The sequence below is a fragment of the Camelus dromedarius genome, chromosome 13, assembly GCF_036321535.1.
Source record: "Camelus dromedarius isolate mCamDro1 chromosome 13, mCamDro1.pat, whole genome shotgun sequence".
Classification (NCBI taxonomy): Eukaryota; Metazoa; Chordata; class Mammalia; order Artiodactyla; family Camelidae; genus Camelus; species Camelus dromedarius.
Window position 1 is genome coordinate 23,636,891 of NC_087448.1, and position 13,964 is coordinate 23,650,854.

General features: G+C 36.3%; 1 protein-coding gene across 2 annotated transcripts in view; it reads right to left on the reverse strand.

The window, feature by feature from the left end:
- NDFIP2 (Nedd4 family interacting protein 2) overlaps nucleotides 1-13,964 on the reverse strand; it is a 57,902-nt gene that overhangs the window by 24,824 nt on the left and 19,114 nt on the right. For both annotated transcript variants that reach the window (XM_031466187.2, XM_010996842.3), the window contains exon 2: nucleotides 2,451-2,616. In XM_031466187.2, the coding sequence (XP_031322047.1) occupies nucleotides 2,451-2,616 (166 nt within the window). The remainder of the gene's footprint in view (nucleotides 1-2,450; nucleotides 2,617-13,964) is intronic.

The window sequence follows — 13,964 nt, forward strand, 5'->3', positions numbered from 1 at the left end:
ACAGTTAAGTAAATAGATTTCTAGTTCTGAAGACTAGAGCAGAAGCAAAATTTTAGGAAAAACAATGAGTATGAATTTTAAGGCAGTAACATTAAAATGATAAATTTTAAAAATGGGAACAATCACATACAGTATTCAAGGAGTTGAGATCCTTTACATTAAAAACATTAATGTAAACATTACAGATATGTAAGTTTTTGAAAAGTGTTAACATCCAAGATAGAAAAAGTTTCCCCACCAGGAACAGGTGAAAGTTGGAAATGAACACCTTTAATTTTCACTTGTTAATTTTACTTATTTTTCTTCCCTTTAAGGCAGTGGTTGGTTCTCACCACAGATTTAAAGTCTGGGGCACTCCAATCCCAGCTCCTCTTCTTAGGTGTTGTGTGACCTCAAGCAAATCACTGAAGCACTATGAAGTTCCACTTTCTCATCCACACTGCTGACCCAGCAAGGCTTTAACTTGCTGTTATGAGGTAAAATGGAAGAGTATTCAAGGGGACTCTGTAAACTGAGGCATTATACCAATGTCAACTGATGTTGCTCAGATCTATAAAATCAGCCATAAAGTGACCAACTGAAGAATATAATCACCACAGAAAACCAGCACTGTCCATGCCTAAAACATAACAAGACTAAGAAGCTGAAGAAAAATAGTATCAATAGTTTACATTAAACAGAGAAACAAAATTCCAGAATTACTCAGTTCTTGTGCTCAATTATACTTAGGAAAGCAAAAAAATTAAAGACCAGGAATCACAGAGGAGAATATGAGAAAAACTAAACATCTAGGTACCAGGCCCCACTTGTCTTATAGCTGAAATGTACCTAACCTTTAGAAGTGTCATGCTGCATGACCAAAACTGCTCCAGACCACAGAAAAATGAGACGCTTCTCAACTCATTTTATGCTGCCTCCATAATATTAACACCAAAACCAGAAAGACCGTGCCTAAAGTCACAGGTCATATTGATAAAGCTTAAAAAAAAAAACCTCTAAGTAAAATATTAATAAATCTAAATCCAAGAGAGACGGTGATGACAAACAGCATTTATTCCAAGAATGTAGGGATAGATTAGCTTAAAGAAGAAATCTGTTCATAACATTTTATTATGACAAAAATTGAAGAAAAACCATGTAGTTTTATGATAAGGTAGCAAAAAGATGGTTCCAAGGCTCCTGGCCTGCTGGAGCCACTTACTGAAACGGGGACGACCGTCAGAGGAGAAGGCCTGGTGGTGGAGGAAGACGCAACACGTGGTTGTGGCGGTTTTAAAGCAGAGTCTATTTTTTGAAACTCTTCCCATGAAGAGGAGGAGACTAATTCCTCAACAGTCTTGAACAAAGATTAAATGACTCACTTCCAACCAACTAAATGTGGCAGATGTGACATAATTTGAAGCAATGTCCTAAAAGGTGACAATGACTCCATCTGGCTTTCTCACGGAATGCCTGTTCCTAGAACCCAGCCTCCATTCAGTGAGGAGCCTAGGCCCCGACAAGAGGTCACACACAGCTGTTTGGGCCAACAGCCTCAGCAGAGGCCCGAGCCGAAGCCCTGGCAACACCACACCAAACATGTGAGTAAGGAAGCCTGCAAATGCCTCCAGTCCTAGTCACCACCGGACAACAGTCACATAAGCCTCTGGGAGGGAACTTCATAACTGAGCCCCGTTCACCCCCTAAACCACAAGAATTAACAATATAAATGACTATTTTACTCCTTTAGGTGTGAGGTAATCTGTTACACAGAAATAGCAATAGGAGCCACAACAAAGGGACTGCAATTTCACTCTTAGCATCTTCCATCATGTAATGATTAACGTAGTGTTACTGGGAAACACAAACTGCGGCCAGAGAAACAGATGAGGGCAGTTCTTTAGAATGACCTGAAAGGGTGAGATGAACACTAGCAAGCAGTAATCACTGCCTTGTATCCAAGAACTATTACCATGTGTACAGGATAACATTATGTGTCATCCTTCACCTCCATTCACACATACCACACTCCCACTCAGATTCATCACTAATAACACCTTGTTTTATGACTATGTAAGTATATACACACACACACATATGGGAGTATTTATATATGCATATGTGTGTATATGTGTATACATGTATGAATATATATGTATCTCTACGTTTGTTTATTTCTTACAAAAGTTACATGGCTAGTCCACTGGGAATGGAGTCTAGTGAGCATAAGAAAGTTTTAACAGCTACACTTTTAAATTAATTTTTAAAACAACAATGAGACAAGTAATATATGAAGTTAATATTTCATAAAGTGTCTTTGGAAAAAATCTTTTTTAAAAACCATAAAACCAAAGAAGCCTATTAATAAGACTGGGTAATTACACAAAACCATACTGGTAAAAACAAAACAAAACAAAAAACTGAGTTATTAAAATACATTACTAGTTGCTTCAAACTAGAAACAACAGTACCTGAAGTCGTAGGTACTTCCACAGTAATACTACTGTAGGGTGGAGGAGAAGAGTCAGTTTCAAGCCCCGATGCTGAGGGAGCAGGCTGCCCAGTCGGTGGTGTGGGGTTGGAAGTTGATGGCTGCTCTATAGCGGATGAGTCTGAATTATCCTCTTCATTGTGAAGCTAAGAGAACAATGGGAAAAAGAAAATATTAATGTAAATATATTTTTTTTAATTTTTAAAGATCATTTCAGGCAAAGAATCATTTTTCAGCTAAAAACAAGGTAAAAATAGCATTTAAAAGATGAATGAACTTTTTAAGAGACAATCAGTTATTAAGTTTAGAATTTTGATAGTTTCTTTACAATAAAGATGAAGTTCAAATTGTTAGGAAATGATAGAGAAAAAAAATTCATGATTACAAATAGATTCAAGTTCAATCAGTCCTACTTTGTGATGAGACAAAATTGTATTTAAGGCAAGTCAAGAAAAATGTAACATAAAATGTCCTCTGCCATTTGAGGCACCACCCCCTCCCGTTTAGTGTTCACTGGGCATCTGTGTTATACATTAACTAGGTCCCCTTAGAACACACAGGAATGCCTACTCATCCAAAAAAAGCAATTTCCATCTGGTGCCAGCAAGGTAACTCTGTAGAAGATAACGTTTCTTTCTGAATCCTATAAGGAGTCACAATGACCCACGACTCACCTTATTTAACTAAGTAAACTCTCAGTACGTTACTTTGAGGTATAACCCTTTGTCTCAAAACCTTACACAACTGTGCCTTGGCCTCTAACACAACAGCCCTCAGAACTTCTGAAAGACTGTCTCTTGGGTTACCATCTTCAGACTGGCTCGAACAAAAATTTCCACTTTTCTTAAAGTGACTACTGATTAATTTTTCATCAACATTTGATTACTTTTTAACTAAATTCATACAGGGGTTCAAATTAAATTACAGGTTTATTAAATAAGACGCCGTCAATTTGTGGACTTTTTCCTTGAACATGTTGTTAAATAGTTCTATTTTTCATTCTTTAACAATTACCTGAACAGCAAAAAAAAAAAAAAAAAACAGGGGGAAGAGTGAGGTGGGATGTGTGTGTGTGTGTGTGTGTGTGTATAAAAATAAAATGAATCAGGCTCTGTGTCCTATCCAAACATCATCTCAAAAGTTACCTTCCCAATGTGTCCTATTTATGAGCCTCCTGAAAAAAAATGTGGGCAATAGCACATGAAAATTAAAATATGTCTTTAGTGACCGGGGTGATGAAAAGCTGCACAATGAACCACAACTTTTTCAGTCTGAGAAATAAAAGGATGACGAGAGGGCTTTGTTAAACACGTCTGTAGTTAGATTTTATAGATGTATAATAAGTATTTTTAATGATAAGAAACTGTAAGCATTATGATTAACTAGCTGGAGGTCTAGCCTTCCTGTGTACAGACTACTGTTTCTTTTACTTTAATTGGTGTGTCTCCTAAAAATAGCCCTTTTTTCTACTGTAAGGTGATAAAATATTAATGTAATAACTGGAAGCATTGCTTTTGAGAAGCCAGAGACCTCACTTGGTGTGTTTTCTAAACACACCAAGATGAGAACATATGGACGTGCTATGAAGCATTGCTCAGTGGGTGGTGCCCAGCACCGGGGCCTGGTGGGTTAGCCAGCAAGCAGTATGGCCTTTTTTTCTTCTCATTTCTTTTCTCTTCTTTTGTTTCAATTTGGGCACAGATCAGAATTATAAAGAGAGAACTGTAAGATTCTGGGGAAAAAATGTCTAAAATTGTACTTTAAAAAGTTTCTTAAGAGCTAATACATTTTGTTTACTATCATATTCTGACTATATTTAGTACCAGAGGGCAAAACTGAGAAGCGTTAGTAGTTGCAAGGAGATAAATTTTAGCTCAATAAAAGAACTTTAATTTTTTTTAATTAGAATTTTTTAAATTATTAGAGCACTAGCTTTTCTGCGAGGAAACAAATCCTTTGAGGCAGATTTTGGACAATTACTTGGCAAGACTGCTGCATGACCAGAATGACCACACAGCTGCTTCTCCCAGGACAGTCCCACTGTATGCTTGTTATGCCAGGGCCCCACTCAACTGAGCATCTTCTCTGCCACTTACACTCTCAAAACAATTGTATGGTCAACCTACAAACAACAGGATTCTTGCCCTCTGTTGGAAATTAGTAGATGACAAAGGTCCCTAACTCTAAATAACATGATCTAGGAAAAAACCTCTGGCAGTCTCTATCATTCAGTGTTGCCTTAGCTACCTGATTTAGAGAAGCAAACAGACAAGGCAGCAATAAAATCAATCCAGAGAGTCAAGCTACTCATTACAGTCACCCAAGAAGAACGTGAGCTACCTTATCTATGCTCCCAGGGATAAAGTAATACAGCTGGTGCTAAGAAATTTCTTCCGACAGCCCAAGTGTTCCAAACCAACAGCTCAGAAGCTAGGTTCCCACAAAACACGGCTGCTTAGCAAACCAGATTTTCTACCAAAACTGAACTACAGCAGTCTTCCTCATGCACACCCATACCATTAAGCAAATTAACAGAATCTTCTTAATTTTAGGCTTAATCCCTTCCCCCCAGTTTTTTTCCACTACACTTTTGCTGTCCCTGGATACTTTTCTGCTAGTGAAGCTAGCCTATGATAAAGCAATGATTAAGAAATTATACAAATGATTAGGAAGAACAAGTGAATATGAATGGAAAAACTGCAAGTTGGCAAATCATGCCTACTTTTCAGCTTCTTCTTTTGAAAGTAGTAGTTTGGTTGTAGTTTTGTATTTCATAATGTAATACAGGCATACTTTTGCTAGTGAAAGTCGTGCTGGTATGAGAGACTATCATTATTTCATGCTGCTCCACAAAGGGCACCTCATAATCTCCCAATCTGGCTCACATCAATTTAGCATGAAAAGACCACAATGTCTGCCATAAATATCTGTGTGTTTCATCACAGGAAGGTGTTCAGCCTCAGCCTCACGTTCTGTGGTTTTATACCAAAATATGTGTTACATATAACATATTTAAAGTTTACTTTTTAAAGACTACATTTTTCAGATCTGGACACTATCTTGGATTTTTGTCTCAACAATGCAAGTAGCTTTTTGAGATGTATTTATCATTGACTACACTATGATCTTAAGCAGTTAGGTTATCTGTGATAGACATGTGACTGCCTCCCTAAAATTTCCCATCCCTCTTTCATCACAGAGTCACAGTAACTTGGGTGGGATTGAACCCACCCTGTTCTAAGACTAGACCTTGACTATCTCTGTCAGTCAGGAAAATGCTCTCCTTTGACACAACATGGACCTCCTTCTGGGCGGATGCCTGAATCAAAGATGGGCAAAAAAATAAGCTAATAAGACTGTCCAGTTAGAGGATATGCAAAACTGCTGTGGAAATGATGATCCAGAGCAATTCCAGTGTTTGATTTCCTTAAGTGGCTTGGGGACCATAATTTAGAAACCCCAATGGAAAAGGTCCCTCTATGCATTTTTTAAAAGCAGAAGAAATTTTAAATAATGTTCGAATTATAAAACTATTCAAATCCTGAGTTTTCAAAATAGTCCAATGCTCTGGTTTTACAAGCTAACACACTGGTGTTTGTGAAGAAAAAAGTGCTGCCTAACATTTCAGTTCTACAAGGATCAGGCCATTAGCTACTGCAGTGGCCCAGAGACAGTGCCCCCCTGAGGGGAATTCGGGATGGAGAAAAACAGGAAACATTCTGTGCTTTGGATCTACTGTCCCTTAGATAGTTAAGATGCATATCTAAGGAAACATTTCAAATGACCCAGATTCTTGCATTTTCTCATACACAGAAAAGCACTAAAATTATTAACTTAAGACGTCTGTTTTTTTGTGATTAGCAGTAATCTTTCTATGCTTAACTTCCCAGCAAATAAAGTTCATATATTATCCTGGCTCCTCCCTTACCTCTTTAGAGCAGTTGCTCAGAGCTGAGAGGCCACTTCCCAGCAACAGTCCTCAGTAAGGTCCCCGAATAAGACTGAACTGACAATATTTATGTTGTACATTTTTATTTCAGTCAACATATCCTATCCAAAACAAGTCATAATAAATATAATGACAATGGCAACTTGTAATGAAAAGGTTTTCCTTTCTGTTTCCTTAATCAAATTAAATAAGAATACTCTGACAGATTCTCCAGAAAGTTTCTTATTTGCATGCACCAAAATAAGTCAGCAAATGTGGTAACTAGGAAAATTTAAAAAGTAAAATTGGCTAAGAGGTATGCTTCACAATAAAATGATTGAGATCCAAAATAATGTATAGTAATAATATTTTTTAAAAAAGACAACACCAGACTTGAAAGAAGCCACCTTTCAGTAATCAAAATCTGAACATTCAAGAGGTTTTTAAAAGCAAAACTATTTAGGTACAAGTATGAAAAACAAAAGCTAGTAAACCCTAACTGCAACCATTTCCTTCGAGGAAATTACCAGTTTGCAAGATTGTGCTGTGCCCTAGAAGCTTAGAGACTCTTTAATTAGATCTGTAAATGTCATTACCTCCCAGTCAGCTTATGAGCTTCTGAAATTTAGGAAGTATGCTTTATTCATCTTGGTATCCCCTAAAACAGGTAGCAGAGTTTAGGGCACAGCGTAAGCTTCACATTAAATGTGCAGTCCACTAAGACTCCCAGAGTTTTTCTTTTACCAAAAGGCAAGAGAGCTTGGTCAATAATGGATGCACTCAACATCTCAAGATCAATAATCACACCATATATATTTCTATGATTTCCATGATGTTATTACACATAGTAGAAACCTGAAACAGTAAATCATTCAACTTTTGTGGGCAATCATCATAACTTAATAAGCAAGTATTTGTTCCCCAAAGCTTACTAAATTAAACTAATGGTGTTCCCCAAAAACCATAGGTAAGTAAATTAATAACAACCTAAACAAGAATATCAGTTCCAACACTGCATCACACAAGTCTTTAGAATAACTACTCTAGAGACATTTTTATGACAGCTTGATAGAACAGTCAACAGTAAGGAAAGCCACAAAAATCACAAGGAGCTATCCTCTCTCACTACAAAATCAGAGTGAGCAAGGCTAGGTCAAAGGATAGAGACAAACTACCCCGAAGTTCTTTACACACTGACAGAAGACGCATCAATGACTTAGAGCACAGAACTGTAATGTGTTCATACACAGGACTTTTACTTACCAAAAGTAGTGTACTATTAAAAAATATAGGTACAAAATCAGGTCACAAAAAGGGTAGTATTTTGATACAAGTTAATAAAAATGAAAACTCTAGGGAAAACCAGATTATATTAGACAAAAGAAATGAAACAAAGTACACAGTAGGAAAATGAATGATTAATTTTAAAAGTAAATATTTCTAATAATTAAAGAAGCAAAAACTGTATGTTAGAAAGGATGGAGAAGAAGTCGAACTACTGCCAGTAAGGGTATAAATTCATTAACCACCTTGAAGGGCAATTGGCAATTCCTAGTAAGACTGTAGGTGTATAGGACCCAGTAATTCCCCACTCCTAGATGTCAACACTAGAAAACTCTCACACTTGCACAAAAGGAGCCATGTACAAGGATGCTTGTGGCAGTACTATTTGTAATAGTGAGACACTGAAAACAATGGTCTGGTCAGCAAGCAATGAATAACTATTATTCCACGATTTATATAACACAATTCATTTTAAACTGATGAATTAAATCTATATGAATCATCATCGATAAATCTTTAAAACGTGCTAAGTAAATAAAGCAAGCTGAAAAACTATAAACTGGTAAAATGCTGTAACAAATATACTTTTACATACTCTAAAACTAAAATATCTGTTGTATACAGACACACATATATGTAATAAAAACACTGACAGGAATTATATACACCAACTTCAAGAGTGTAGAGAAAGGAACGAAAGGCTTAAGTTTATCTCAGGGAAGGGAAGGGAGGAATGCTCAAGACCAAAAATAAATATGGCAAAAATGCTAACATTCATTATCTCCACAGTGGATATAGAACTATCTTTTATATTATTTTCTAAACTTTTCTTTATGTTTAAAATGTTTCATAGTTTTAATATTTACTTAAAAAAAGAAAAACAAAAAGCTGGCCCACCAAGTTGTCTTCCATATACAAAGTATACACAGCACCCAAGAGTCCTTGGGAAAAATTACTCCACGATAAAAATCAATCAGAAAGTTAAGTAAATAAAGAGCAATGAGAAAAGATGTGGTGATTAGCACCGAGTCCTTTCAAATACAGCACTAATGCTAAATATAGTGCAAAACTACTAAATAAATAGCTGCTGTGAAACAGCAAACATTATATACCTGAAAAAGTAAAAATATAAGCAACATAAAAATCAGGAACTGGGAAAAGAAGAGATGAAAAAAAGTACCATTCAGCTCATCGTTCACAGCAGGGACTTAATCTCTAATTATCTAAAATTAAAATGTGCAGTTTTTTAAATTACTCTAGTTTCTTACTGGTTTTTATACTCTTAATTTTAGTAAAATCCTACAGAACCTAAGAACTCTATGGTAAAGAAACTTTTATCCAGAATTTACCAGTTCTTTAAGGATTTTTTCCTTGCTGTTAAATTCAAACAAAATTGTATTTCATATTCTCATTTTTAAAATAGAATATCATTATTCCATTCTTATCATGTTACTCCTGTCTATAAGCACAAACGCAATGATGCTCACCAAATGTCAATATAAGTTATTTCTGGTTGATAAGATTTGGGTGCCTAGATTGCTTTTTTCTTTGTACTCATACTGTCTGTATTTTTAAAAAAATATGTATATATCACTTTCTATAAAAATAAAAGGTGATTACAAAACCTTTTATTACAAAAACACTCATACTTTAGCCTAGTAATTCTCATTTTAAGACTAAACCCAAAGAAACTAATCAGAAACTTAAAACAGGATGTCTTTTTAAAGCTGTTTATCATAGTGTTACAATAATTGAAAACTGGAAACAATCTATTCATCCAAAACAGTAAACACACTGTATCAATATAACAGAACATTATACAGCCATTTAAGATGGTGTTTCCAAAAGATACTTAATGACACAGGAATGCTCATGACACAGTGTTAAATAAGTAACAAGACTGAGTGTAGATCTATATTATTCATCTTATTTTAAATAAGATGAAACCTTAACAATTTCAAAATGACTGTTAACAGACAAAATGGGTAGCATGGGTGCTTGCGAGCTGTTTGTATTTTCTTTGGTTTTTTAAAACTTTTCTGTATTTTTTCTAAGTTCTCTGGAACAGAGATGAAAGACAGTGTGAAATGTTCTTTTCTTGTTCTTAATGTAGGACAGAATGTAATAAGTTAAAGAGATTTCCATCCATGCTTAAAGGAATAAGTTTCTACAAGTTAGAAAACTGACATTTGTAAAATTTCTCCGTGATACTTAAAAAAACACACACACACACACACACACACAGACTTTACACCCATCCATTCAATAACTTTTTATAACCTTTCTCATCTTCACAAGAAAAGAAAGTCAGGTACATAGACCTAGTTATGATAGACGATGTTTGTTATTTTCCATCAACCCGTTAACATTACCAATACATAAAGTAATACCAGCATGTATCCATTTGAGTGTGATGACATTCTAATGAAACCCATTTTAGAAGTCAAAATGATTCATAAGGGCTTTTTCTTTGTCTCTTTTCCACCTATAACAAGAGTTTTCTTCAAGGTGCCCTTTTGCCTTACCTAGTTGTTAATCACATTTTATATTCATGTACATAATCTACAAAGGCATTCTGTTTTCACAGTAATACTATCTATTCCTTAGAACTCCAACGATAATGGCACGCCAACATTGTGAGCAACATACCACCAATGTTCCAATTGTTTTATTCTACAGTCTGATTAAAAAACAAAACAAAACAAAAAACTCTACAAACTCTCCACAAACAACTCTGTGAGAAAACGCTCATTAAGCACCCAGCTTAGCTCAGTAAGCTGCCGGCTCACGTAACTGCTGTGTTGGTCACTATTCCTCCACTGCAGTCCTGTGTACACGTGTAGACAGAGCTTCCTCCATCCGAACTAAACTCCAGACACTATACTTTCACATCATCTCAATGCTATAGGGTAGGAATGTGCAAGAACGAAAGGGACGTGTCACAAGGACAAAGGAGCAGATGGTCAAATCTGGGACAATCTGAGCCTCAAAATAAATGATGATAGTTTAAGATTATAACCAAAAGAATAAAATAAAAATCCATGAATTCATACTGATATAAGTGAATAAATAAACTGGAGGCTAAGGGAGCAAAGAAATGACAGAATTAGGAAATCACATTTGACAACCACCACCGTTATAACTCTTTCAGGCAATAATAACAAGTGAGCTCTAAAACCAATGGGTGAACATACTTATTTTTTTGAGGGACCTGTGTGGAGTATGCTATAAAATAACCAATATGAACCTTTCCAAAACATCAATGTGATCCATGACAAAGAAGATTAAAGAACTGTTCTGGATTAAGGGAGATGAAAAGACACAAAAACTAAGCACTATAGCCAATCACGGGCTAGATCCTGATCTTAAAAAATACATTTATTTTCTTGCGCTATAAAAGACAGTAGGGAAACTAGTATCTTTATAGATTAGAGTATTGCATTAAAGTCATTGATTTTGATAACTGCACTGTAGTTTGTAAGAGAATAGCTTTGTTCTTAGAAAATATACACTGAAATATTTACATGTAAAGGGTAACATGTCTGCCATTCACTTTCAAATGCTTCAGAAAAAATAAGAGTGTATGTGAGTATATATACACATAGATAAAGGGACTATCACAAAGCATATGTGATAAAATGTCAATATTGGAGGAAGCTGAGTAAATGGCATACAGGAATTCTTTGTACTATTTTTCCACACTTTTCAATAAGTCTAAAATTATTTCAAAATAAAGAAAAACAAAATGCTATATGACAAGAAAATAGAAAAATATATTCTATAAACAGATTAACTTAAAACTCTACAATTCTGGCTTCTTACAACTTCCACTCTATCGCCAGAAAGCCCATATGATCATTAAAAATCTCTACCTTCAGGCAATTTTACAAAATGATTTCTCCACATTTAATCAAAATCCTATTTTAGCTGGATGGCACTACACCCCTCAAAAGCCTCTCAAATAAGAATGTTAATCCTCGCACTGCTCCCCTTTATCTGGCAACAAGAAAACAAGGGAAATGTTCTTGGATATTGCCAGTTCTAATCAAGAGCCTCTCTTGAAGTTCATGCTGTCTATACAGCCTGCCAGACTTTCTCTCATCCTGTTCTAAATATTTACAAGGGTCCAAATCATTCCCCAGTGAGTAAGACTTACAAGTCAGCCCGCTAACTCCAATAGCATCCCCTCTACCTTAATTCTTACCATAATAGAAGATAACTAAACCAGCTTAACACTTTAGCTATGCAACAGGAAGTAATGATATCCCAAGTTGAGTGGCCCAGTAACTACCTCAGTTCTCTGCTTCCCTGACCTGATCATCATGTGGAACTGCTTCTGCTAGGAAATATTAGATTTCTGCATCTTAATTCCTGGTCACAGGCTCCTGGCCTCTACCTTTCTCACTCCGTTACTTCCACTAAGTCTATTCTTTGTGCCCTCTAAACTCGCTGCCACCTGGTTTTACTTTCTATCCTACATAGCCTGGACTATAAAGTGAAAACCTTGCTTGACATTCACCCTCAATTTCCTAGTTCCCATATCCTCTGCCATGTCTACCCTCACCGAGACCCAATATGGGATGAGCCTAACTGTCTACTATCTCCCAGCAGGAGGGAAGCAAATCCTGTAAGTGTGTAGACTGGTGCCAAGGACAAATTTAGTTTCAACCCCAGCAGGGCCGTCATCACCGTGGCAGGTGTTAAAGCTCCGCCACCCTTCAAGTCCCCATCTCCAACCATGGGGCTCTGTCAAAATCTTTGCTTCCTATTTCACAGAGGAAAACAGGATTTCAAGCAAAAATGTCTTCAACTTCTCTCCCCTGCATCTCTAAATTTAGCATATGGTTTCCACTTACATTCTTTGCTCCTAAATGCCAGACAGCCATACAGAGAAGATCCTGCCTCCCCAAGTATCATTTTTTTTCTTTACATTATGTCTCTTTCTTTTCTCCACTAACTTCTTTATGCCCACGTGTATATTCTATTCACACCATACTTAAAAAAGAAAAAACCTGCCCCCAGATAAAATTAAAAATTTTTCCCATCCTTTTTGAACTATTTCCATCTTGCCCTTCTTTTCCTTCAGTGACAAACATCCTAGAAGAAGAAGAAGAAGAAATATTCTGTGTACTTCTAGTTCTCATTTCCTCCTCAAACCATTAGCATCTGGCTTTTACTCAAACAATTCTTGCTAAGACAATGACCTTTTAACTGTTAAATCCAAAAACCTTTTTTCAGTACTCATCCTACCCCAAATCTCAAATACAGTTGTCCCTGGATATCCTAGTTTTCCAAAACTCCCCACCCCCACCCTGCAGATACCAAGAGTCCATGGATGCTCAAATCCCTCATATAAAATAGTATAGTGCAGTCGGCCCTCCATCTCCACAGGCTGCAGAAGCCAGATACGGAGGGCCGACTGTACGTTCAACACTGCTGAGTGTAGTTCTAATTGGTTTTCTTTCGCTTCCAGAGAATTAGTCCCTTCTGGTTGTCCTCCTATCTTTGACTGTTCATTCTGTTTGTTTTGAAGGGGTCCTTATTTTCCTCTGCCAACTTTAAAGAGTCCTAGAGAAAACTGAATCCAGAACTGTGGCTACAGCCTCTTTCACATAGAGTGGACTGAAGCTTCAGTCTACATAATTAATTAGCTTGATTTAGTTTTATTAGCAAGGATATATGGCAACTAATCCCATGTAATACTGATAAAGTTTTTATCATAAACATTCATTTGTCATTTACAAAATCAGCATGGTGCACTGTCTTGTTTGACTTCACATTCTTTTAGATAATCAGGGAGTTGCTAAATGAACAGAAAAGAAAGTAATTTGATGCTAGAAAATCTGAATTTAAGATATAGATCTACCACCTCCTGGATAATCTTGACTGGGTCTTTGAGCCTCTTCGACCCTTCTTTCTGTGATTCATTCATTTTCATTCAGTCAGTCAGTTATCCGTTCCTCTACCAATAGTTACTAAATACTTCATATGTTTGAGGTATTATACTGTACTGGAAATGGGTACAAATACCAAACCATCAATTGCTAGAACCTTTAACAAGTCTCTGAGGCAAGGCCATAACACAGCATGACTAGAGCAGTGGGGGAATAAAGAAAAACGAAAGTTTGCCTATCCTATCACAGGAAAACCAGGGAACCAAGACCGGCAAGGCCAAAATACCAACATGCTTCAGAGACAGTTTTGTTCTTTCCTTAGCAAACACCAAAAAGCTAAGAACAGAATTCCCCAGCAAACTAAACAGTAAAATATCAATTACTAAGA